The following is a 25,339-nucleotide window of genomic DNA, read 5'->3' on the forward strand; positions in this document are numbered from 1 at the left end:
GGAAGAGAGAGATCTTTAGCACCCAGTGAGAGTGGATGTTTGTGTACTGAGGGTGTACACAAAGTTTTGGATGCCCTCCTATAATCCAAGCTGATGTTAACACTGGACCTGTCCAGTCCCAGAGCAAAATCTGGCTTTGTCAGACCATTAGTTTTATTTTTGATATTTATTTATCTTGTCAATTACTGAACGTCTTCAAGAGTGGCTTCCAATGAGCTTTCAACAAAAGGACATCAATGTTTATTACAGACCAAAGGAAACAAAAAGGAGCTATAAAGATTCAGCCCTTTAACCCTCCACAGCAACTTTGGACCCTCATACCTAGCGAAGAGTCTCCTGTCTTCACTTGAAAATGAATTGTTCAGATGGCATGGTAATAGGTTTCTGGAACCATCGCCTTACTGATGGCTAAACACCTTGAAGCGGCCAAAGACACATGGGTTTTCCAGATGCTCAGCTCCCATCAGGTTTATGCTTCAGGAGTTTTCATCTAAGCTTATCAGGACCTTTTCTTCCCAACCTGACTTTTTATAGACTGTTGAAGTACAGCACCTTTCTGCTTTAATTGCCTGAGCTTCTGAATGGTTCTGTCTTTCTGTGGTACTGGACTCCTGTCACTAGTCAATGCAGGTTTTTAAAATCTCCACTACTCTTTGTTTCTAATGCACTGAACTGTCCACCTCAAGATCTTTCAAGGCTGTAAACTCTGACATAACAAATCCAAAATGAAACTACAGCCATGTATCCTGTACCTAACGCAGACAATGCAGCAATACAAATCAACATCAAGAAATGCATGGTTCTGTGCATCTTGGAACGATTCCAAATAACAGTAACATTATATCTTGAAGTTTCACCACAAGCCCCACATACATCTGGGCAACAAAATGAAGGAGACATCAGATACATTACTCCCATCCTTGTCTGCAGATTTGTACGTTATGTCCCCGTGGACAAGGTTACTTCTCAACCTCCAGGTAAGGTAGATGGAAGTCACAACCAACAATGTACTAAATGTGGAACCAGGAAGAGCAGGAGTGCTCCTCTCACCACCCCCCACCCTCAACCCCACCCCCATTTCATAAGCAGTGGACTCCACTTTACAGTCTTGTTTGTTTAATTTCTTTTTCTCCAACTAGCCAATTGATTGCTCTCACGATGGGGCACATCCCGGGCTCAGTTTCTTTCTGTGTCATGCTCTCTTGTCTTTCTCTCGTTGTCTCTCTTTCCTGTAATTTTGCCCTGTAATGTTATGAGAAACCCGATCCTTAACAGTCAGATGGAATGTCAATCATGAGACTCATCCAGTTTCCCACCACACTAGTTATAGACACTTACTCCACCCTGCCACACATTTAACCAGGATTATAGGAGCATTTTGTCCACGTGATCAGCAATCTAAAATGTTTCACCTCTTTTTTTTTAGGGCAGTAAACATTTCTTCACCATCTCTTCACTTCCCCCAACCACCATCAAAAAATATTTTTGTCAAAGGCAGCACATGCTGGAGAATATTCAGCGATCAGCTCCCTAATAACGACACCAAAGACCTTGAATTGTTGATCAGGTGGACAGTACACTCATATAATCCTAGTTAGTGAAGGAGGATTTTGGATTTCCATATGTGTTCTTACATATAACTGCCTTGGCAGTTCTACCAGTTTCAGTCTGCACTCATGATATTGGTGCCAAGCACGACAAATAATGTTGAAAACTGCTTGAGGTTTGGACCCAATATCCAGTTTACCAGCACAAAAATACCAGTTGACTAATTGTGCTGACAGAAATTAATGTAGTGCCTTGCATATCTCTGGGATATCCCAAGGTTCAATACACTAAATGAAGTGACATCATGAAGTGTGATCATTATTGGAATGTGGAAAAATATCGATGAAATGAATTATTTACATTGGCAGATTTGTGGATAATGATATAAAGACAATTAATAGACAATTTATAGCCACTTCTTTGAGTCCATCCTGTTTTCTTTGTCGGTCTCAGGTCTTCAATTTATATGTTTACATTACTGGTCATTCTCAAAGCCTTGAGAGAGTAGATTTTCTAAAGCTCGTAATCTCTCTTGTACATCAGTATTCTCGCAAAGAATTACGTCTTGGATTAGGGCGTGTCTAAGTAACAGTGGTATTGAAAAATGAGGTTCTCGATATGGTATGTAAATTTGGCCGTTTATTTGGATCAAAGTAATAAATGTGTGGATTTTTTGTTGGAATTTTACAAAAACTTTGTTATACAAACAAACTTCGGATGAAAAAATTAATAACATTGTTATTCAGGAAAGGGGGAGACACGAAGCAGGAATCAATTGGCTCATTAACTTCAAATTTCCTCCTAGGAAAGTTGCCAGATTCCATTATTAAGGAGGTTTAAGCAGGAGACTTAGAAAATCATAATGGGGTCAGGCAGAGTGAGTATGTTTGTTTTTAAAGGGGAAGTTGTGTTTCATTAATTTATTAGAGACTTTCGAACAGATAAAAGGCGGGGGAATAAAGGGAAGCTGGAGATGTAGCATGCTTGGCTATTCAAAGTGCCATATCAAAAGTTACAAAGCAAAATAAAAGCTCATTGTATACCATGTCCACATGAATAAATGATGTGGAGGTACAGATGTGGACAAAGTCAACAGTCACATGACACTGGGTTAAAACCCAACATGTTTATTTGAAATCTCAGGCTTTCAGAGCATTGCTGCTTCATCAGGTGAAGTTGCATCTAACATGGCTGAAGGGTTGGTTTGCTGACAGGAAGTAGAGAATAAAAATGAAAATAAAATTTTTAAGTTGACAAGCTGTGATCAGTGGCATGGCAGAGAGGTAAATGGTACGGCTTCAACTATTTACAGTCTAAATGGATAATTTGGATGTGGAATTAAGTGTACAGTTGCTAAATTTGCTGATGAGGAACAAAGTAACTTGTAGAGAGGAGTTAAGAGTCTATAAAGGAACATAGAGGAAAATTTAGCAGAAAGCATATAATGTGGGACGATGTAGACTTGCTCACTTTGGCGGGATGAATGTAGGAGCAGTTTGCGAATTTTTAAATGGAGAGAGATTGGAGAATGTGCAGGTACAGACTGATCTGGATTTCCTGGCACATGAACTACAAAAAATAAAGATAGCTTGCAGACACAGCAAGTGATTAAGAAGGCAAATGGCATGTTAGCATTTATTGCCAGGGGAATGGAATATAAAAGTAAGGGCATTTTATTGCAGTTACATAGAGTCTTGGGAGAGACCATACCTGGAGTGCTATTTACAGTTTTTTGGGGGACAGGGGAGACATGAGATTGCATTAGGAGTTCAATTGTGTTTTACAAAATTCAATGATTTTGTGGTCACCTTTACCAAGTCCAGTTTTGAATTCCAAAGTTATTAATGGAACTTAAATCCCTCTCGATACCACGATGGGATTTAATCCCATGAAATCAGATCCTCGGGATTACAAGCCCAATGCCATTACTGCTCTGCCACTAAATTTAGTTGTCATTATAATCTTATATTCAAATCCTGTGGGATTCAGAGTAACATGGCATTTTCATGTCTGAGTTTCACTCAAGATGTGTACATTTTCCAAAGTCACTTGCAGGTTAAGTTGACAATGCTATCGCTGCTAAAATATTTTGCTTTTTTTCTCTTATCTTCAGAAGAAAGAATGGACCTGGGATGAGAGCAAGATGTTGATTATGCAGGATCCGATCTACAGGTGAGTCAATGCTTCAAGTGAGGAGCAGTTCTGTGAGTGTGTGAATGGGCCGGAAGTGAACCTAGAAGAATTCAAAGTTCATGGGGACCAAAAAGGTGTTCCATACCAAACTGTTGCATGACCAGGCTTTGACTGGCTTATTAGCACAGATAGGATTCCTCTGTCAGGTTTCAAAATGCATTAAAATACAGTTTTCTGGCAGTTGTATCTATTGAGGTTGGGTCAGTTCAGAAGGTTCATGTTTTTGAAGAGGTGTGTTTAATTTCCGGAAGTATTCAGGGTGTTGTAGTTGCCATGGGAATGCACAAATGTTCCAGCCATGCAAATAAAGAATTGCAATGTTTTTCAGCTGTAGGATGTTGAGGAGTGTCAGTATTTTATTTTAAATCAGACCTGAACTCTGCTTCATGGAATCTGCTAGCAAAAGCAACACATCTCTAGAGAACATTCACTGTCTTAAATTTTTATAACTTTGGATGTATCGAGATACCTGCTTGTTTGTTTGTTTGTGTGAAGTATTTGAGCATTCATCAATACAAGGAAATCATAGTACAGAACGTTGCCTTTTCCCACTTAGTATGCATATTCACACCTATATGCTCCCTTGCATAAATGCATGTACGCACACCACTACACATTTACACAAATGCTCACCCCTCCAAATGCACAGCATGGGTGTGCGCCGTACCCTGGCACATGTGCTCTATCGCACGCGCGCAACCCCGCACACTCGCTTGCAAGCGCGTGCACACCCTCACACACACTCATGCCCTCGCATGTGCGCACACACACACACCCTAACACGCATACCCCCAAATCCTGACCATGGAAGCCCTATCCATGGGAATGGTCTGAGGCAGTCAGAAGCAGGATGGTCTGAGAATGTTGAAGAGTTGAGCAGGAGACTTGGCTTGTGGAGAGGTGGAAGTAGCTCAATACCTGGCTAATCCTCAGCTCCTTGTACAGATCAGGAACTTAAACAAAATTTGAATTTCTAGTGAGGGACTGAAATGGTCATATGACAAAATTTCAAGTTTTAGTCTTTTATTAGAACAAGCTTACAAAAAACAACATTGCTTATTGGATTAGTGTTTAAGCAAGATATGTTGCAAACTGTAGAAAAGCTTCCCATTAACTTCAGAAGCAACTGAAAATTAAACCTCGTGGGTATACCGTACTCTGAAGCCGACACTTTACAGGAACTGCTCAAAGAGATTCCTAGCACCCAAGAGCTTGTTCCTTTCTTTTCCCTTCCCATTTGGGTCACTCCTAATCCCAGAACTGACTTTCAAGATGTGGGATGAATCGGAGAGTCTTCCCTCTACACAAAGCTAAGTGAATCTTGTAGCTGTGTTTTGAACCATTATGAACTTGGTCACTTTAATTCAAGTGTCTGCTCTCTCCTGCATTCTGTGCTGTAAACTATAGGTAGTTGCTACCTCTATCGCCCTTCTTCTGTGTTCCCCTTTGGAAGCCCTTCTCCATGGACCTGGTGGCTGGGTATCAAGTGAACATAATTCGATATCATTATACAGTCAGCAATTAAAAGTATTGCAAAACTTGAAATTCCTCATACTGTGCTGGAAGTTGATACTAACTGCCTATCTGCTGTCAGCACCACTGTTCTGGTCATAACGTGAAGACCTTGCACCTTCCAATAAAACAACCTGAGCCTCTTTTTAACATTCAGCTACAGGCACAGTGGCTCAGTGGTTACCACTGCTGCCTCACAGCACCAGGGACCTGGGTTCAAATCCACCCTTGGGTGACTGTGTGGAGTTTGTACATTCTCCCTGTGTCTGCGTGGATTTCCTCCGGATGCTCCGGTTTCCTCCCACAGTCCAAAGATGTGCTGGATAAGGTGGATTGGCCATGCTAAATTGCCCATAGTGTTCAGGAATGTGTAAATTAGGTGGATTAGCCATGGGAAATGCAGGGATGGGTTGATCTGGACGGAATGTTCTTGGAGGGTCGATGTAGACTTGTTGGGCCGAATGGCCTGTTTCCCTACTGTAGGGATTCTATAAAGCCCTGTCTCTTTGATTAAACGTTTGGTCATCTGCCTCAGTGTATCCTCTTTTTTGTCTTCGTGCCATGGTTTAACCGACTGAAGCACCTCGTCATATTTTCTTTTCTGGAAGTTGCTGTGTAAATGCAAGTTTTTCTTTGCAAGGTCTGCAAAGAATGCAATTCAAATGAAACCTTCTGTTTGTTTAAACTTTTCATTAACCATTTCAAAGCAGCGTTGTTATTTGAATTGATAACAGCGGCTGGTTAAGTGTTTCAGTTTTGTCAATAAACCTGCTCATTTTCTGAAGTTCATCATCTTATTAAGAAACAGGGTAAACTGTGGAAATCCTGTTACTAAGGTAACTAAACCTCTCTGTTGTCAGGGCATCATAAACTGGTTCATGGATGGGGTTGGGGAGGGTGGGGAAGAAGGCTTTGCTCTGTGTGCTGGTAGTTTTATTCAAAAGACAGGAAAAGTACTTAGAGAAAATTCACAAATTAAGTCAGTACCTTGTCACATCTTCCAGAGATTGCCTAGAGTGCTTTGGATACAATAAATTATGAGAATGCTACAATATAGCTAAGTGTTTGCACACAGAAAGATTCCATATAGGTGAGCAACGCATTTTATCTATTTTTGTTCTTCTTGTCTGAGTGTCATCGCAGCTCAATGTGAGACCAATAGCCTATTGAAGGAAAATTCTGTTTTTTTTTAACCCCTGTGTTTGAAAGTGAGAAACACCAAGCGAAAAAAATTGGACTTGTGTTGATGTCTGTGAGCATAGTTGGTAACCAGGCTTTAATTGGATTTCCCTTTAAGTAAAAGCAGATGGCCATATCAACAAGTAATTCTAATCTCACCCTTCGTGACTTAAATGAGTTTTTTTTCTAACCAACATTGCTGGCTTTTTGTACAGATTTGAACTCTGCTTTCACTGTGCCAAAACCATTGGCTGGTATGAGTTCAGATGAAACCAAGAAAATTCACCCAACCCTGCAAACTTAAATACTATACCAAATCATGTTGCCTTAATGACAGTTTTTCAATCAACAACATCTGCCTGTATATATTACCTGACTTGCTGATGGTTTCCAACATTTTCTGCTTTTTATTTTATTTCTGATGTCCAGCTGTCTTGCATTTGTTTAGATATAACAGAGTATCTCCTCAATGGATTAAAAATATTCCAGGATTAAATCTATAAGCAGCATATGTATTCTGTCCAGCTCTGTAGTACCATGATGCAACTGGTCTAGCTCTGTAGTTCCATGATGCAACTAGTCTGGCTGCGCTTTGATTCTAAGATAATTGTTAAGCCGTTCCATTGTGTTAACCTTCTGCAATCTGGAGGTGTCTTCCAGAATCTCACATGGATTCATGGTTGTGACTCTAGAAGAGTGTGTGAGCGTGAGCAATTTGGAGAGAGAAAGAATTGACGTGGAGAGGAGCTGACTGCAAGAAAGTGGGCAGAAAATGGAGAAAAATATGGAAAGTCAAGGCGAGAGAGTAACAGAGAAAGAGAAGTTTAGACAGGGAGAGGGTAAATGAAGCCTGTGTCCAGATGAACATCTCTCAATATACAGAAATCGCAGCTGAAAATGTGTTGCTGGTTAAAGCACAGCAGGCCAGGCAGCATCCTAAGAACAGGAAATTCGACGCCTGAAACGTGCCAGTGAAGCTCATGTTCCAGGGCTAAATAAAATAAATCTCCTATTTTTTAAGTTGCTCACTCTCTCTGTAACTTACTCCGAGATCGCTACACTCCTTTAGTTCCTCATGGTGGATCGGCTGAGGTCATAACAGTTGGAAATGCTGGTCACTTTAAGGCTCAAACCAAATGGCTGCAGAGATGATTGACAGCAGGTAATGTTAGTCGGACTTTTCATTTAACAGCTGATTTCCAGGGCCCTGTTGTGGTACAGCCTTGGATTCAAGTCCCACCTGCACTAACATTGCTGAATAGGTTGATGAGAAAAATAGATTAATTTCTTTTTTAAAAGTTGATTTTCTCCCTCCTCCTTCACATTTGGAGTCAGTGCATTACCCTTAATAGGCTCTGCACTTACCTTTCAATTAATTGGAAAGCACGGGGTGATTTATGGTTGGTGGCTAATATCTGGAAAAAATACTACAGGTGATGGGGTGAAAAACCGTTTTGAGGACAGAGAAAAAAGGAGGTGGATGGAGAAACGAAAGAGTTGACTTCTCCACTCAGTGCAGAGAGATCTGAGCAAATCAGAGGATCTCCTCCTGGGTCTGGCTTATGTGGCCATCACCCAGCCCAGGCAGAAGGCCTTGCAGGGGGTTTGATGCCTGACTGCCCCATCATCAAGGGCTACATTCATATAGTCAGAGAGATATGCAGCATAGAAACAGACCCTTTGGTCCATGCCGACCAAATATCCTAAATAAAGTTAGTCCCGTTTGCCAACACTTGGTCCATATTCCTCTCAACCCTTCCTATTAGTTCTGGTCACCGCATTATAAGAAGGATGTGGAAATTTTGGAAAAGGTGCAGAGGAGATTTATGAGGATGTTGCCTGGTATGGAGGGAAGGTCTTACGAGGAAAGGCTGAGGGACTTGAGGCTGTTTTCATTGGAGAGAAGAAGGTTGAGAGGTGACTTATAGAGGCATATAAGATAATCAGAGGATTAGATAGGGTGGACAGTGAGAGCCTTTATCCAAGAATGGTGACGGTGAGCATAGCTTTACATTGAGGGGTGATAGATATAGGACAGATGTCAGAGGTAGTTTCTTTACTCAGAGAGTAGTAAGGGTATGAAATGCTTTGCCTGCAATGGTAGTAGATTCACCAACTTTAAGTGCATTTAAGTCATCATTGGACGAGCATATGGACGTACATGGAATAGTGTAGGTGGGATGGGCTCCAGATTGGTATGACAGGTCGGCGGAACATCGAGGGCCGAAGGGCCTGTACTGCGCTGTAATGTTCTATGTTCTATGTTCTATTCATGTACCCATCCAGATGCCTTTTAAATGTTTTAATTGTACCAGCCTCCACCTCTTCCTCTGGCAGCTCATTCCATACATGCACCACCCATTGTGTGGAAAAAGTTGCTCCTTAAGTCCCTTTTAAATCTTTCGCCTCTCACCTTACCCACAGGTGTCCTTCGATTGGCAGCATGTGGTATCCAACAATACCATTAAAACCTTTAAAGAGAGGGTGGGCACTGTGGGGGTTAGAGTGCAATATTTACCCTCTCCCCAAATCCATTTTGCTTTAATCCCTTCCCTCTTTCCCCACCCCTCCCTTTTTGTTATTATCATACATGCCCTGGTGGGTCCTGATCGCTTTTTCTTGTTGAATTAGTAACATGGGTGATTGGGTGGAGCTTTTAGTTAAAACTGTGGGATTCTTCTGGCCTTTTGCAGCACAGGGGTAGTGTTGCTATCTCTGTCAAGCATGTCTGGGTTCTGGGCCTACTTGTCCAAACAGGTTGATTTAAAATAATAAGAGCCGACTTTTTCCCCAGTGCACGCTGCATCTGGGCAGGGAAAAGAATAAACAAATGTGTGTGTTCTATGGTAGATTTTAAATAAGATCCTTGTACATCTCAAAGTCTTTTGCTGCCTGCTTCAATATGCAGATATTTGTGTGTGAAACACACAGCTCCAGACTTCATTTCCTAACTTGGGATACTCTTGACTGGACTGTTATCTCTCTGAAAGATGTGAACGCGTTGCAAAACCTATTCACACAGAATGGTATCTGGTATGAGGAGCTTCAGCCATCTGGGTAGATTGGTCAATGTCTTTTCAATCGACCTGTGTGGCTGTGCTATGACACTCAGTCCCAAGCTGCCTCGAAAGAACTTTCGACCTCTGGCCCTTAGCCACTAGTACTCTGCACCCAGAATATTGTGATAGGAGCATTCAAAAAGCAGCTTATTATTTAAATGGAGAGAGTCTCAAACTAAAAAAGCACAATGCAGAGGGATCTGAGTGTTCTTGTGCATGAAGCACACAAAGTTTATCATGCAGGTGCAACAAGTAAGTAAGAAGCCAAATGGAATTTGGGCCATTTTTGATCGGAAGTTGGTGTTGTAAAGAAATCCTGTTGCACCCGTGCAGGCTGTTGGTGAGGGCCCAGCTGGACTACTGTGTACAGTTTTGTCCCTGTCTTTAATGACGGAATAACCTAGCTCTGTTCCTAATTCATTTGTTCTTGTTACTGCTGTAAGGTAGGAAAGAGAGTAGATGATTTTTTTTTTGAGATGTTGCCTGAAGGACCATTACTGTCCAGGATACTAGGCACAACTCCCCTGTTCACTTCAAAACAGCCTTTACATCAAAAATGACTATAAATTGAATGGCTGAAAACCACAGAGTTTTAAGTTTAACAAAATCTCACAATACCAGGTTATTATAGTCTAGATTAGAGAGGAAAAGCACAGCAGTACTGCTCCTTGGATGCTGCCTGAACTACTGTGCTTTTCCAGCATCTCTCTAATCTAGACTCTGGTTTCCAGCATCTGCAGTCATTGTTTTTACCAGGTTATTATAGTCCAATAGGTTAAATTGGAAGCATCAGGTGGTTGTGACAACCATAAGACCATAAGACATAGGAGTGGAAGTAAGGCCATTTGGCCCATCGAGTCCACTCCGCCATTCAATCATGGCTGACAGGCATTTCAACTCTACTTACCAGCATTCTCCCCGTAGCCCTTAATTCCTTGTGACATCAAGAATTTATCAATCAACCTGATGAAGGAGCGGCGCTCCAAAAGCTGGCGCTTCCAATTAAACCTGTTGGACTATAACCTGGTGTGGAGTGATTTTTAACTTTGTACACACCAGTCCAACACTGACATCTCCAAATCATGACAGAGTTTTAAAAGACTGAAATGACTTCCTATATGTGTGGCTGGATAAGGTGGATGCAGAAAAGATGTTTCCCTTGGCTGGGGAATCTGGAACCAGGAGGCACATTCTCAGAATAAGGGGCGTGCAATTTAGGAGTAAGATGAGATGGAATCTTTTTCATGCTGGGCAGTAAATTCTCCACACTAGAGGAATGCTGAAGCTCAGTCATTGAGTATACTCAAAGAAGAGATGAATAAATCTTTGGATACTTGTGACCTCAAAGGATGTGGAGATACTATGGAGTAAATCACACAGAATGGCATGGGAAGCTTGAAGGGCTGAATGGTCTACTCCTATCTTCCTGTATTCCCATGAGATTAAGGATTGCATCCTCTACCAGCTAGAGTAGCGTTGGACAAATTGGATAAGATGGAAGGGAGGGTGAAGAGGAGGTTAGCTCGAGTTTTTCAATTGTGTGCAGTCTGGACAGAACAGGTTGAAACTATATGGCAGAAGGACAGCACAGGAACAGGCCCTTCGATCTTCATGCCTTAACTAAACTAAAAACAAACCAGCCCTTATTTGGCCCATATCCCTGTATTCCCTTCCTATTCATGTCACCATCCAGATGCCTGTGCCTGCTTCCACTACCTCTTCAGGCAGAGCATTCCAGGCTCCTACCATTCTGTGTGAAAACCTTTCCTCGCACATGTCCCTTTAAACTTTCCCCCTCTCACCTCGAACCTGTGCCCCCTTGCAATTTGAAACTTTTAAACCTGGATAAAAGCCTCCGATTATCCACCCTATCTATGCCTCTCATTATTTAGTAGACCTCTATCAAGTGTTTGCTCAGCTGCCATCTTTCCAGTGAAAACAATCCAATCTTTTTAACCTTTCCCCATAGCCAATGCCCTCGAGACCAGGCAATATCCTTGTGAACCTTCTATGTACACTCCCCAAAGCTTCCACATCCTTCTGATAGTGTGGCGATCCAAAACTGCACACAGCACTCCAAATGTGGCCTTACAAGGGTGTTATATCGCTGCAACATGGTTTGCCAACTCTTGTACTCCATCCCCTGGCCAATAAAGGCAAGAATGCCACATGCCGCCTTAATCACCTCCGTTACCTGTGTTGCCACTTTTAGGGAATAGTGGACCTGCACACCCAAATCCGCCTGTATGTTAATGTTCCGAACGGTTCTGCCATTTACAGTATAATTCACACCTAAGTTTGATCCTCCAAAGCGCATCACCTCAAGAAGCAGAGCACACTATTTTAAGATGAATAACAAAAAACAACAATGCCAGAAATAAAACTGTTTTTACGAAGTGGGTGTTTAAGATCTGAAATGCACAGTCTCAGCGCGGTGGAGACCAATTAATTGAGGCCTTCAGACATGAATCAGATAATTACCTGAAATTATAATGATTTGGATGCCCACGGAGGGGGAAGGTCTGGAGGAGAACTATGTGAGTAGCTCTTCTAGAGAGCAGGAATATAATGGGCCAAAGAGCCTCCTTGCGTGTTCTAAGCCTTTTATAATGCATGTAATGTCTTTGCCTTTGATCTCTCTCTCTCTGTCTGTCTCTCTTCTCCCTCTTTCTTTTTCTCTCTCTCTCTCTTCCCCACCCCTCCCCTCCCCGCCTTTAAAATGCACCTTTAAAGCCTCAATCTTTTACCAGCTCTATGATGACCTGCACTAACATTGCCTTGTGAGGCAGGGTGTCACCTTTTGTTTGAAGCATGTTGGGAGTCATTTTCCTCTGTTAAAGTTGCTATATAAATGTGGGTTCATAATGAACTAATGGCATTATGTCAGGCAGCAGCTCTGTAATTACAGGTATGGACCCACATAGCTTAAAATATCCCTTGATTTGCATCTGATTATTATTCACTAGTTGAGAGTCGTAAAGGTTCAAAGTCACCTCTTCAAAAGAGATGCCCAATGACACCTCATTGTCACATGACAACATGACCTGATCAAGCTCTACATTCTGAAATTGGAATTTGCCGTGTGACTCATTTCCCTGGTTTTAATGATCTCCCGAGTTTCACATCTCTGTATCCGTTTGCAATTCTAATTCCGAAACAGAATAATACATCCTGATCAAGATGAAATCGCAAAATCTTTTCCTACTTTTTCTTTTGTTAACAATACTGTTCCTGAAGACTGGTTTCTGGAAATCCAGTTTAATGAACCAACTTAATGGGCTGGAGTTAATTGAAATTTCAGTTTGGAAACTTTACTGGATATTTTACAAACCTTTTAAAAAATGAAACCAGTTCTTTTAACGGTGACAAAATGTATAACCAGGTTATCAGCTTCTGTCTTTCTTTCAAAAAAGAATTTCTTTTTGGATTGCAGTGCCTAAACTCTACATGAGACAGCAATGATTGCTCAATGCCTTTCAGAGCTTTTTCTGCTATAAGTCGTCTTCCTGATTCTAGGAGCTGGAAGTAGACCTGTGAACGTACCAGTTAGTCGATTGTTGAGTCAGTCTCCAGTGTATTGCAGTTTATGGGGCATACCATTTACTTGAACCTGTCCAGAACAAGGTTCTAATGTCTACTGTGACTTGCCTTACATCCATCAGGCCTTGATTCTCCACAGCGAATGTTTATATCTCAGTCTGTGACAGAGGATTTTATTTTGGCAACCAAAAGTATTTATTCCTTGACAGACCATAGGTTTGACTCACATTCCTTGAACAGCCGGAATGGATTTGAGGGAGCCAGTTCCTGCAGATGTTGGAACTTGTACTGAAACAACAAAAGCTGGAGATCACAGTGGGTCAGGTCACATGCATGGGGAGAGAGAGCAAGCTAACATTTTGAGTCTAGATGACTCTTCATCAGAGCAGATGTGAAGCTTGACTGGCTCAGGAGAAACTAAGATGCAGCTGTCAGAATGAGGGAGGGATTTCAACTCTGTAACTAGGTGACTGGCACAGGCAGGGTGATTTTCCACCATTCAAATTGAAAGGCTACCGACATTTTAAAAATAAATAGCCTTGTGCCCCAGTTGCACTGACCAGTGTGTTAAAACTGTCTTATAAGAGACATTTTGAACACCATGCACTTACTTAATTCATCCAGTTCCCTTCATTAAAGTCACCTTCCTGTTCTGGCAAAGCCCATTGGAGTTACACCGTGCAAGTTTTTAGTATATTGTGTGTGAGTTTTACTTGCAATATTGCACTGCGGTGAAGGGGTGGGGTGCCGAATACTCAACTGTCTGTTCTGTGTACATTTGAAACAGCAATTTTGCTTGGTGCAGGAACAAGATTCCTCCAGGTTAAAGAAGCTATAAACTTCAAAACTTGTGAGTCCAGTCCCAGCTAAAAGATTCACTAGCCCATGTCGACTAGCTGGTTTTTAGCAGCTGGATGCGTTGCCAGGGCACTTTTGTTGCCCACGTGGGCAAAGGTTAACTCCTGAGCCTGACCTTTGAATGGGCACTGCCATAGATAGTGCTGCTGCCCTTGCCTTACCCAAGACCAGCAGTGGAGTTGTGGCTGCCACTTTCTGCAGCATTGAGTGTAGTTACAGACCAAGGACAACCTGTTTTATGGTGCATTTACAAACCAGAGCACAGTGCCTGACAGATGAGCAAGTTTTTGTCACTGTGCCACATCTTTTGTTCAATCTAAGGTCACAGCAGCTTCTCCTTGCTGCGTACAGTCCGTTAACACTTTCTGTAGCTTTACTTGGTTGTTGCTGCTTAATACATTGATGCATTTGATCAATATGAGCCCCTACAGGATGGGAGAAGGTCATGTGAAAAAGCCACTCCTTTCAAGCATGGTAGCTTAGTGATCAGCACTGCTCCCTCTCAGTGCCAGGAACCCCAGATCATTCCAGCCTTGGCAACTGTCTGTGTGGAGTTTGCACATTCTCCCCGTGTCTGCGTGGGTTTCCACTGGGTGCTCCAGTTTCCTCCAACAATCCAAAGATGTGCTGGTTGCTAAGTTATCCATAGTGTTCAGGGATGTATCGGTTAGGTGCATTAGTCAGGAGAATTGTAAAATGATAGGGTATGGGGAATGGGTTTGGGTGGGATACTCTTTGGAGGATCAGTGTGGACTTGTTGGGCCGAATGGCCTGTTTCCACACTGTCGGTATTCTATGATTCCCATGCTTTGATTATTCTGAGACCCTAGGTTTGGAACAAGGCTGTGGACATGTATCAAAAAGTTGAATTGATGTTGGTTATAAGTATTTTATAGTTAATTGGTCCAGAGATATTATTGCACACCTTTGGAGCAGGTAGGACTTGAAGCTAGGTTTTCTAACCCAGAGCTAGGGTTGCTACCATTGCACCACAAGAGCCCACTTGGCACTAGTTATATACTGTCCTCTTATAGTGCAGTAGGTGTTTTGTCAGTCATATTTTGCAAAGCTACTTCATTGTAGAAGATCTCAGTTTTGGCTAAGGGCCGCACACTGGCTCAGTGGTTAGCCCTGCTGCCTCACAGTGCCAGGGAGCCAGGTTTGATTGGGCGACTGTCTGTGTGGAGTTTGCACATTCTCCCCGTGTCTGCGTGGGTTTGCTCCGGGTGCTCTGGTTTCTTCCCACAGTCCAAAGATGTGCAGGCTTGGTGGACTGGCTGTGCTAAATTTCCCATCATGTCCAGAGATGTGCAGGGTAGGTGGATTTGCCTTGGGAAGTGCAGGGTGACAGGGACAGACTCGGGGAATGGGTCTGGGTGGGATGCTGTTTGGAGGGTAGGTGCAGAAGGGCCGAATGGCCTCTTTCTGCATTGTAGGGATTCTGTGAATCTGTATCACAAACAATTTCAGGTCTAATGTTCCTTGGTTTGCCCAACTGCCTCATATATTGTTTGGAAACCATGACTCCATGTCAGTAATGCTGTACAATCTAATTTGAACATGCTGGGCTTGAGTACTTTAATATGAGAGCATTGGGCGATGGTCTGTCTGTGTGGAGTTTGCATATTGTCCCTGCGTCTGCGTGGGTTTCCACTTTCATATGCTGCTGAGCCGCCTGCAATAGACTCGGTGGGCTGGAACGGGAAGGGTTAATGTAAGGCCAAGGTTTGGGTTTGTGAAACTGGAATTATCCATGAATTGTAAGACACGTCTCAGTGAGCTTTATGGTTGAGTCAGAGACTTCGAGTTGATTAAATCATTCAGCTGTGCATCGCCCTTTAATCAATTCTCTGTTAAAATAAAACACGCTGGAATGGTCATTATCACCAGATCAGTGCACGGTCGAGTAAGATCAAAGAATATGGCTGGCCAGCAGTCAACAATTTCTCAGAAGTACAGTTAAATCCCAGGGTTTTCAGTTAATATGTCAGAGACACCCTACAGGATAAACTCCCTTTTCAAAACTTTTCACAGGAATTGATCAAAGAAACATTTTTTAAAAATGCCAACTCGGGTTTTTCTGGGGGGTGGGGGGAGAACATGCACAACTTTTATCCAAAGTAAATATAAAACTGATACTTTTGGGAGCTCTGGTAATTGGTCACGTGAATGTATCTTTTCCAACACTGAGAGCCAATCAGGAGCTATGCTTTACTGGCGAATACCATTGAATCCATTGTAGTGTCAGCAGTGGCCAGTTGGAACCACTCCAGCCCCGTAGTCAGAGGGTCATGTTCGCTGTCCAATCCCAAGACCCGATCACTAATCTTAATCTGACACTCTGTGCAATACAGCCATCTTTCAGATCACTCTAATCTAGACTCTGATTTCCAGCATCTGCAGTCCTCACTTCTGCCATCTTTCAGATCAGACATTTAACTGACCATTATGTAGTCTCGTGAGTGGTCATTGAAGATCCTATGGCATAGTTTCAAGGCTTAATGACTCTAAGAGCAGTGCCCTGACTCATGTTTGCTTGTGTCTTCACGAAGAGAAAAATTGCCTAATGATTAACACACTGCTCCGTGTGTGTGTGTTTGTGCTGGATGCCATATTTTCTTGCATCATAGCACTGACTACACTTCAGATCTACTTGAGATTGGCTGTAAAGAGTTCTGGGACTTCTGGAACTGTCCGTGTAACAACAGGTTCTACATTGTGATTGCTCTGGGTAAAGAAAAACGTCTGAATTTCTCAGTTTTTTCTTGCTGGGAAAAACTTTATGCATAATTTTAAATTTTACAGCCCCAGTGTTATTTGAGTCTTGCCGAATATTTGCTCAGTATCTGAACATTGTGCAATCCTCAGCAAACGTCCTCACTTCTGATGGTATGATCAAGCTGCTGAAGATGGTTTGGTCTAGCACACTACCCTGAGGAGCAGCTGGGATCAGGAGGACTGGCCTCCAACAACCACAATCATTAGGTGCTGGATTTGACTGCAGCTGGTGGAGAGATTTCCCCTAATTCCCACTGAACTCCAGTTTTATTGAGGCTCCATGCTGCTGTACTCTGTCAAATGCCTTCTTTGATATCAAGGGCGGTCTCGCCCACCTCTCCCACCTCAGGATTCAGCTCTGTGCTCCATGTTTGGACCAAGGCTGTAATCAGGTCTGGTACTGATGTTAATGCTCGTGCCTTAAGGAGCCATCTGGTGTTCAATTTGCAATGTATAACCATGTGCCATTCCCTTCTGATTCTAAGACCTGTACTCACTTTGGCCTTAGCTTCTCACCAGATAGGAGAATGTACTAAGCAGCTCTGACAAACACTTTCTCATCTGTGTAATCGTATTTGCACACATTGTGAAGAGCTAGTCGTTGTTTAATCAAGCTCCTCAACAGCCAGATGTTGAGTGGCAATCCCCTGCCTGTTCCTTCTGGCCAAACAATGTGGAGGAAATTATCTGATGACTAATAAAGAAATTAGTGAACACTGTAGACTAACTGATGGGTACATGATAGCAGTTTTTCTGAGTGTTGATGGCGATGGACAGGGTGTGAAATAACCTAAAGAAGGCCTGGATATTCAAGATTTGTGTAAAGATTTGTAACTTGGGTGCCAATTGTCATTGATTGTGGCTAGGTTTGCCGAGCTGGGAATTGACTTGCAGATGGTTCGTCCCCTGTTTCAGTGACACCTTCAGTAAATTCCAGATGACACAGTACAGCAGCAGCTCACAGAAGGCTCCAAAGACAGGGGGTAACGAAACGTCTGCAAATTAACTTACCAGCTCAGCGAAGGTACCCACCATGACAAGGCCTGGGTATGTGTAACATTTTAACTAACATCTCATGTCAATTTCTGTATGTGGATTGTCTAAGATGTTTTCTCTCCTTTCCCTTTGTTGCTGAATTTTACTAGAATCTGCTGGGATCATCATCTCAGGAAGCAAGCTCTGGCTTGTCCTTAAGGCTTATAGTCCTCCTCCATCACTGTTGGGTAGAATTGGTCAGCATTCTAGCTGCCAGGTTATATATGGTCTATCTCAAACTGGCGACATAGAAGAGCACTTCTCAACAACAGCACACTAACGCCTACACCTGACACTGTCCTGAGGCACAGAAATGGCCGAGACAGAGACCAGCTTTCCAACTGTATTTAAATAAATGGCTTCCTTTGACCCATTTAGAAGGTCAGTGACCCTTTTCCATTTTCTGCTTTTTCCTTCCCGAGTGAGCAGTGTGATATTGTCTGGAAGGAAAGATTTCATTGCCCCTGGTGAGATCCTAAACAAAATAAACTGAAGGAATCTGCCCTGCAGCCATCAGGAGGGCTTTCTGCACAGTGTTTACTGATTGCTCCCAGTCTGTGTGTGTGTGTGTGTGTGTGTGTGTGTGTGTGTGTGTGTGTGTGTGTGTGTGTGTGTGTTTGTGTGTGTGTGTGTGTGTGTGTGTGTGTGTGTGTGTACATGCGCACAGACACACACACACACACACACACCTCTAACATTCATTCTTCCCTTGAGCTCCTCTTGCACTCCATCTCCTCATACTCTCTCTCCCTCACGTCGTCCACCATCTTTGTCCTGCCTTCTTTGTCTCAGTCTTTTTTTTCCCCTTTCTTCCGCCTCCTACATTTTCTGTCTCCGCACTCTCCTGCTGTCCCTGTCCCTCTCCATCATAGGCACACACTTCTGTTCTTGTGATATCGCTGAAGTTTGGGAAATGGTTCAGGTCGAATTCAGTTCTGAAATTTGTTACATTTAACTTTAACTTGTTTTTCTGCAATGTTGTTGCAGGTCAGCGTCATTCAAATCCTGATGTCCAGCTATATGTTGGATTAAATGTTTACCAATTCTTTAGGGGATATTATCTATGATTTGTGGTGTGTTTTATAGGGAATATCCAGTGGTGACTTTCAAAGGGGAGTTGTACAAACCCCAGCAGAAGGGGGGGAAGCAATTGCAGTGATATAGGAAAAGAATGTGGGGCGTGGCTAACTTTGAAGGAGCACAGCATGGCCTGAAAGGGCCCACTGGCCTCCTTTTGCACTGGATTCAGCATAGGATTCAGCACTGGTTTCTGACAATGGGGTCAGTAAGCAAGGGCTTGAATTAGATTTAGGTCTTGGAATGTGTAGTGTGTGACTCAATAAATGGCTGAAGCGTTCACCTCGTGACTGTGGGACTGATTTCATTTGCAAACGTACCATTCGTATTCTTCATGACAGCCATTGCATTAGGCGGAAAATTACAACTGTGCTACAGTGCCGTGTATAGGCTTTGTTAGTCTTTCCTGGGGACTGAAATGAATGCAGCTCATCACTGTGGGAAGTGTGTCTCTTTGGCCCACTATAATTATGAGAGAGGCTGTGCGACACTCTCCCAATGGAGGGGAAACCTGCTCTGATTAAAGCAGGAGGCTGAGGCCTGGGGCAGGGTCTCCGTTTCGGCTGGTGAGTGGGCCCCCCCTCATCCATCTCGTCATCCTTGTTTGGTCATCACTCTCCCTTGGCCTGTGAACACCGCATTATGTTGACCCAGGGATTTAATATATTGGCATATACTGCAATTTTTAAAAAATGTTTTAAATTCAGAGAAGGAAAAGAAAAATCTAATTTTTAATTTTTCTTCAAAAAAAGGATCTTGCCAACAATACTAATCTGATTTGAACATCACATTACTTAATAATCCTATTATACTCTATCAAGTCAGGCAACCGTGTGACAGGTTAGGTTTCATGTGATGAATAATAATATTAATTGCTTTATTAAACGTACTTTGCAAAATTAAAATGCTGAGTTATGTGAAAGTAATTTTCAGCTCCATAATGGAGCGGATCAACGTTTTGGTGTTTAAAGAAGTGAGTAAATTGTGGCATTGATTTGCTGCAAAACAGGTTTGGAAATCTACTGGACGTTCATGGTGTTTTCATTTGTGTATCATTCATCCATGGGGTTAAAGTGAGCAGCCTGTAACTGGGAGCTTGGTTCAGTACTGTTTTGAAGGCTGGACTGGGATTTAGTGCTGTTTTCCATTTGCAGGATTAAAGAGAATAATAGGTGATGGGGATTAGATTTCTCGAGCTTTTTTTCCCAAGTGCAATGAGAGTCTGCATCTTTGTGTAACACATTCAAAGGTGGGAATTGTACAGTGCTCAGAGCAGACAACAGTCAGTCAGAATTGGAAATAGACACCTGAATAATTCTAGGGCAGCCCATTGTCATGATGAAAGAAGTCACTGTAATGTTCAATTTTGTCCTGTTAAATGTGCTGACAAATAGGATTGCACACTTATCAGCTTTTAATGTTGTAAGTATATTTTTTTGGTTTGTATTAAAGCATTTGTATTGCAGATGTTGACAGTCTAAAATCAAGAAAACTGAAAATAGTTGTCAGGTCAGGCAACAGCTCTGGAGAAAAGCAGAGTTAATGTTTCATGACCATTGAGAGTCATACAGTCATAGAGATGTACAACATAGAAACAGATCCTTCGGTCCAACCCATCCATGCCGACCAGATATCCCAACCCAATCTAGTCCCACCTGCCAGCACTCAGCCCATATCCCTCCAAACCTTCCCATTCATATACCCATCTAAATACCTCTTAAATATTGCAATTGTACCAGCCTCCACCACTTCCTCTGGCAGCTCATTCCATACATGTACCACCCTCTGTGTGAAAAAGTTGCCCCTTGTATCTTTTATATCTTTTCCCTCTCACTCTAAACCTATGCACTCTAGTTCTGGACTCCCCGACCCCAGGGAAAATACTTTTCCTATTTATCCTATCCATGCCCCTCATTATTTTGTAAACCTCTATCAGGTCACCCCTCAGCCTCCGACACTCCAGGGAAAACAGCCCCAGCCTGTTCAGCCTCTCCCTATAGCTCAAATCCTCCAACCCTGGCAACATCCTTGTAAATCTTTTCTGAACCCTTTCAGGTTTCACAACATCTTTCCGATAGGAAGGAGACCAGAATTGCATGCAATATTCCAACAGTGGCCTAACCAATGTCCTGTACAGCCGCAACATGACCTCCCAACGCCTGTACTCAATACTCTTCAATACTCTGACCAATAAAGGAAAGCATACCAAACATCTTCTTCACTATCCTACCTACCTGCGACTCCACTTTCAAGGAGCTATGAACCTGCACTCCAAGGTGTCTTTGTTCAGCAACACTCCCTGGGACCTTACCATTAAGCGTATAAGTCCTGCTAAGATTTGCTTTCCCAAAATGCAGCACCTCGCATTTATCTGAATTAAACTCCATCTGCCATTTCTCAGCCCATTTAGTCAAGATCCTGTTGTAATCTGAGGTAACCCTTTTCGCTGTCCACTACACCTCCAATTTTAGTGTCATTTGCAAACTTATTAACTGTACCTCTTATGCTCGCATCCAAATCATTTTGTGTAAATGACAAAATGTAGAGGACCCAGCACCGATCCTTGTGGCACTCCACTGATCACAGGCCTCCAGTCTGAAAAACAACCTCCACCACCACCCTCTGTCTTCTACCTTTGAGCCAGTTCTGTATCCAAATGGCTAGTTCTCCCTTCTTGCATGAGACCTAACCTTGCTAATCAGTCTCCCATGGGGAACCTTGTTGAGTGCCTTAGTGAAGTCCATATAGATCACATCAACTGCTCTGACCTCATCAATGCTCTTTGTTACTTCTTCAAAAAACTCAATCAAGTTTGTGGGACATGATTTCCCATGCACAAAGCCATGTTGACTATCCCTAATCAGTCCTTGCCTTTCTAAATACATGTACATCCTGTCCCTCAGGATTCCCTCCAACAACTTGCCCACCACTGACATCAGGCTCACTGGTCTGTTGTTCCCTGCCTTGTCCTTACCACTCATCTTAAACAGTGGCACCACGTTTGCCAACCTCCAGTCTTCCAGCACCTCACCTGTGACTATCAATGATACAAATATCTCAGCAAGAGGCCCAGCAATCACTTCTCTAGCTTCCCACAGAGTTCTCGAGTACACCTGATCAGGTCCTGGGGATTTATCCACCTTTACCCATTTCAAGACATCCAGCACTTCCTCCTCTGTAATCTGGACATTTTACAAGATGTCAACATCTATTTCCCTGCAGTCTATATCTTCCATATCCTTTTCCACAGTAAATACTGATGCAAAATACTCATTTAGTGTCTGCCCATCTCCTGTGGCTCCACACAAAGGCCGCCTTGCTGATCTATGAGAGGCCCTAGTTACCCTTTTGTCCTTAATGTATTTGTAAAAACCCTTTGGATTCTCCTTAATTCTATTTGCCAATGCTATCTCATGTCCCCTTTTAGTCCTCCTGATTTCCCTCTTAAGTATAATCCTAGTTCCTTTGTGTTCTTCTAAGGATTCACTCTATCTATCCTGTCTGTACCTGACATATGCTTCCTTCTTTTTCTTAACCAAAGCTTCAAGTTCTTTAGTCTTCCAGCATTGTCTGTACCTACCAGCCTTTTCTTTCACTTTGACAGGAATGTACTTTCTCTGGATTCTTCTTATCTCATTTCTGAAGGCTTCCCATTTTCCAGCCGTCCCTTTACCTGCGAACATCTGCTCCCAATCAGCTTTTGAAAGTTCTTGCCTAATACTGTCAAAATTGGCCTTTTTCCAATTTAGAACTTCAACTTTTAGATCCGGTCTATTCTTTTCCATCACAATTTTTAAATCTAATAGAATTATGGTCACTTGCCCCAAAGTGCTCCCCTACTGACACCTCAGTCACTTGCCCTGCCTTATTTCCCAAGAGTAGGTCAAGTTTTACACCTCCTGTAGTAGGTACATCCACATACTGAATCAAAATATTGTCTTGTACACACTTAACAAATTCCTCTCCATCTAAACCTTTAAAAATATGGCAGTCCCAGTCTATGTTTGGAAAGTTAAAATCCCCTACCATAACCACCCTATTATTCATACAGATAGCTGAGATCTCCTTACAAGTTTGTTTCTCAATTTCCTTCTGATTATTCGGGGGTCTATAATACAATTCCAATAAGGTGATCATCCCTTTTTTTATTTCTCAGTTCCACCCAAATGACTTCCCTGGATGTATTTCTGGGCATATCCTCCCTCAGCACAGCTGTAATGCTATCTCTTATCAAAAAGGTCACTCCCCCTCCTCTCTTGCCTCCCTTTCTATCCTTTCTGTAGCATTTGTATTCTGGAACATTAAGTTGCCAATCCTGCCCATCCCTGAGCCATGTTTCTGTAATTGCTATGATATCCCAGTCCCACGTTCCTAACCATGCCCTGAGTTCATCGGCCTTCCCTGCTAGGCCCCTTGCATTGAAATAAATTATTAATAAATAAATTTAATTTATTTATTTGAACTGTTTATTTGATATGAAAATGCAAGGCCTCATCAGTACTGACAATCCAAATGGAAGCTCCAGTAGAACTGGCAAATGACGTATACTCAAGTATACTGACGTGGCTCATCCTGTGTACCACAAAATGCACACAAGTGTGACTGGTGCATTCATTTTCAAAGTATTACTGTGTTGCTGCACCCTGGCTCCGTACAGCACTGGAGTGTCAAGCTAGATGATTTGCTTAAGACTCTTCAGAATGACTTGAACCCTCAACCCTCTGACTCAGAATCAGAAGCGCTGCTGAGTGTATAGTGACATATATCGCTGCTGCTCCAGTTCATCGGACCTTTTCAGCAAATTCCATCTAATAACATCATTGTTATTTAGAGCAAGTGTCTGTTTTATTTCCTACCTCTTCATGCAGGTGTCTGAAATCGAAATGGAAGTTAGCTTCATGTATCCTTTGGGATTTTAGATTTTCCTACACCTAATTCTGTCGACCACCTTGCTAACTGTTGGTAGCTGGTTGTATATTTACCAGGCACATTGCTGGGCCTTTGTTCTGTGCTTTCTGTGGAGAAGCCCTTTGGGAGAATGTAAGTTTTTTTTGTGTGTCACTTACTTTTGTACCTGAGTGTAGATATTTTCCTCAGTATTCACAGATTCCCTTCACCTCATTATACTTCACGCACAGCCTTTGAATATTTTTGTTTCTCCCAAAGTGGGAAAGGACTCCATGGGTCCCCCTTCACAAGCAACACACTTTCAACAAGATGCCTTTGCAGCTTTATTGAATGGAAGTGCGAGGGGTCTATAAGGTACTCATGGTTTGGGTACCTGGGGATTTCAAGATATGACCTTTCAGCCTCCAACCGGCTGACCCAGTGGGACAGCCTTCATCCGCATCTGCAACATTCATTTCCATTGAACATTAAAACTGACAGGGAAATGCGGAGTTTCTCTAATGCCTCTGAAAATAACAAATGCTGGAGATTGCAGCAGGTCAGGCAGTCTCTCCCGTGGATGCTGCCTGCCCTGCTGTGATCTCCAGCATTTGGTTGTTTTCAGCACAGATTCCAGCATCTGCAGTAACTTGTTCCTATTTCTTTTATTGCCCCAGCGGCCTTTCCCTGGATTGCTCACGGCAAATCTTCAACAGCTTCAAGTTTAAATCCGTGAGGTGCCAGGACAGCCCTGGAGAGTCTGTGATGCTGAGGCGGGGGTGTGTATCACGGGAACAGCAGAAGCTGAGAGACTAGGTTTCTGGAGGGCTCTTGAAGACCAGCAGGGAAGTAACAATTAGAAGGATTAGGCTGGGAGATGGTGCTGAATGCCCAACAGAATCATCACAACCGCCAAGTCACAAATGAATTCTGGAGACCTGTGTTCCTTAGAGCATCATGACTTTGTTCTATTAGCATGCAACACAGCCTTCACAAACATGCACAGCTGTGAGCTCTTGCACCTCTCTTTCAAAGAAAGCAAATACTACTAGCAAACAGATCACACATTGAGAGGGGGGAACCTATAAACACTTAACAATTAGTTCTGGCAATTTAAATTCTGAAGTGCTACTCTGGTTTTTCGGATTACCTGTTTGTCTCTCCAATAAGCATCAGTGCTTTTTCCTCACACTGATAATAATACACCATTTCGCAGCTATGCCAGCTGACACTCCAGTGCAATACAGAGGGAATACTGCACCCTCAAAGATGCCATTCTTGGGATAAGGTATTAAACTGGCCCTCCAGTTGGCTGTTTGGGTGTGTGGAAAATTGAGATAATAAAAAGGAAAGGAGCAGGGGTAGACCATTGGGCCCAATGGATCTGCTGTGCCATTCAGTAAGATCATTACGGATCTCACTGGGGATCCACCATTTTCCTATCTGCTCTCCCATAACACTTCTCAGCTCCCTTTGTAGATCAAGGGTCTGCTGAATGCAGCCCTGAATATATTCAGTAACTGCCTCCATTGCTCACTGTGAAGAGAATTCCAAAGATACTCAGTACTCTTCCACCCCTCATGTTAAATGGGAGACTCCTTTATTCTTAAACTGGAACATCCTCCCAGTATCTGTCCTGTCAAGCCCTCTCTGAATTTTCTATGTTATTTAAT

The 25,339-nt window shown here is 42.7% G+C and overlaps 1 protein-coding gene across 5 annotated transcripts in view; it reads left to right on the top strand.

Moving 5' to 3' along the window:
* The window catches only part of nos1apa (nitric oxide synthase 1 (neuronal) adaptor protein a), a 368,693-nt gene that overhangs the window by 181,977 nt on the left and 161,377 nt on the right, over positions 1-25,339 (top strand). For all 5 annotated transcript variants that reach the window (XM_060830171.1, XM_060830172.1, XM_060830167.1 and 2 more), the window contains one exon: positions 3,662-3,720. In XM_060830171.1, coding sequence (XP_060686154.1) covers positions 3,662-3,720 — 59 coding nt within the window. The remainder of the gene's footprint in view (positions 1-3,661; positions 3,721-25,339) is intronic.

The sequence above is a fragment of the Hemiscyllium ocellatum genome, chromosome 9 (genome assembly GCF_020745735.1).
Source record: "Hemiscyllium ocellatum isolate sHemOce1 chromosome 9, sHemOce1.pat.X.cur, whole genome shotgun sequence".
Classification (NCBI taxonomy): Eukaryota; Metazoa; Chordata; class Chondrichthyes; order Orectolobiformes; family Hemiscylliidae; genus Hemiscyllium; species Hemiscyllium ocellatum.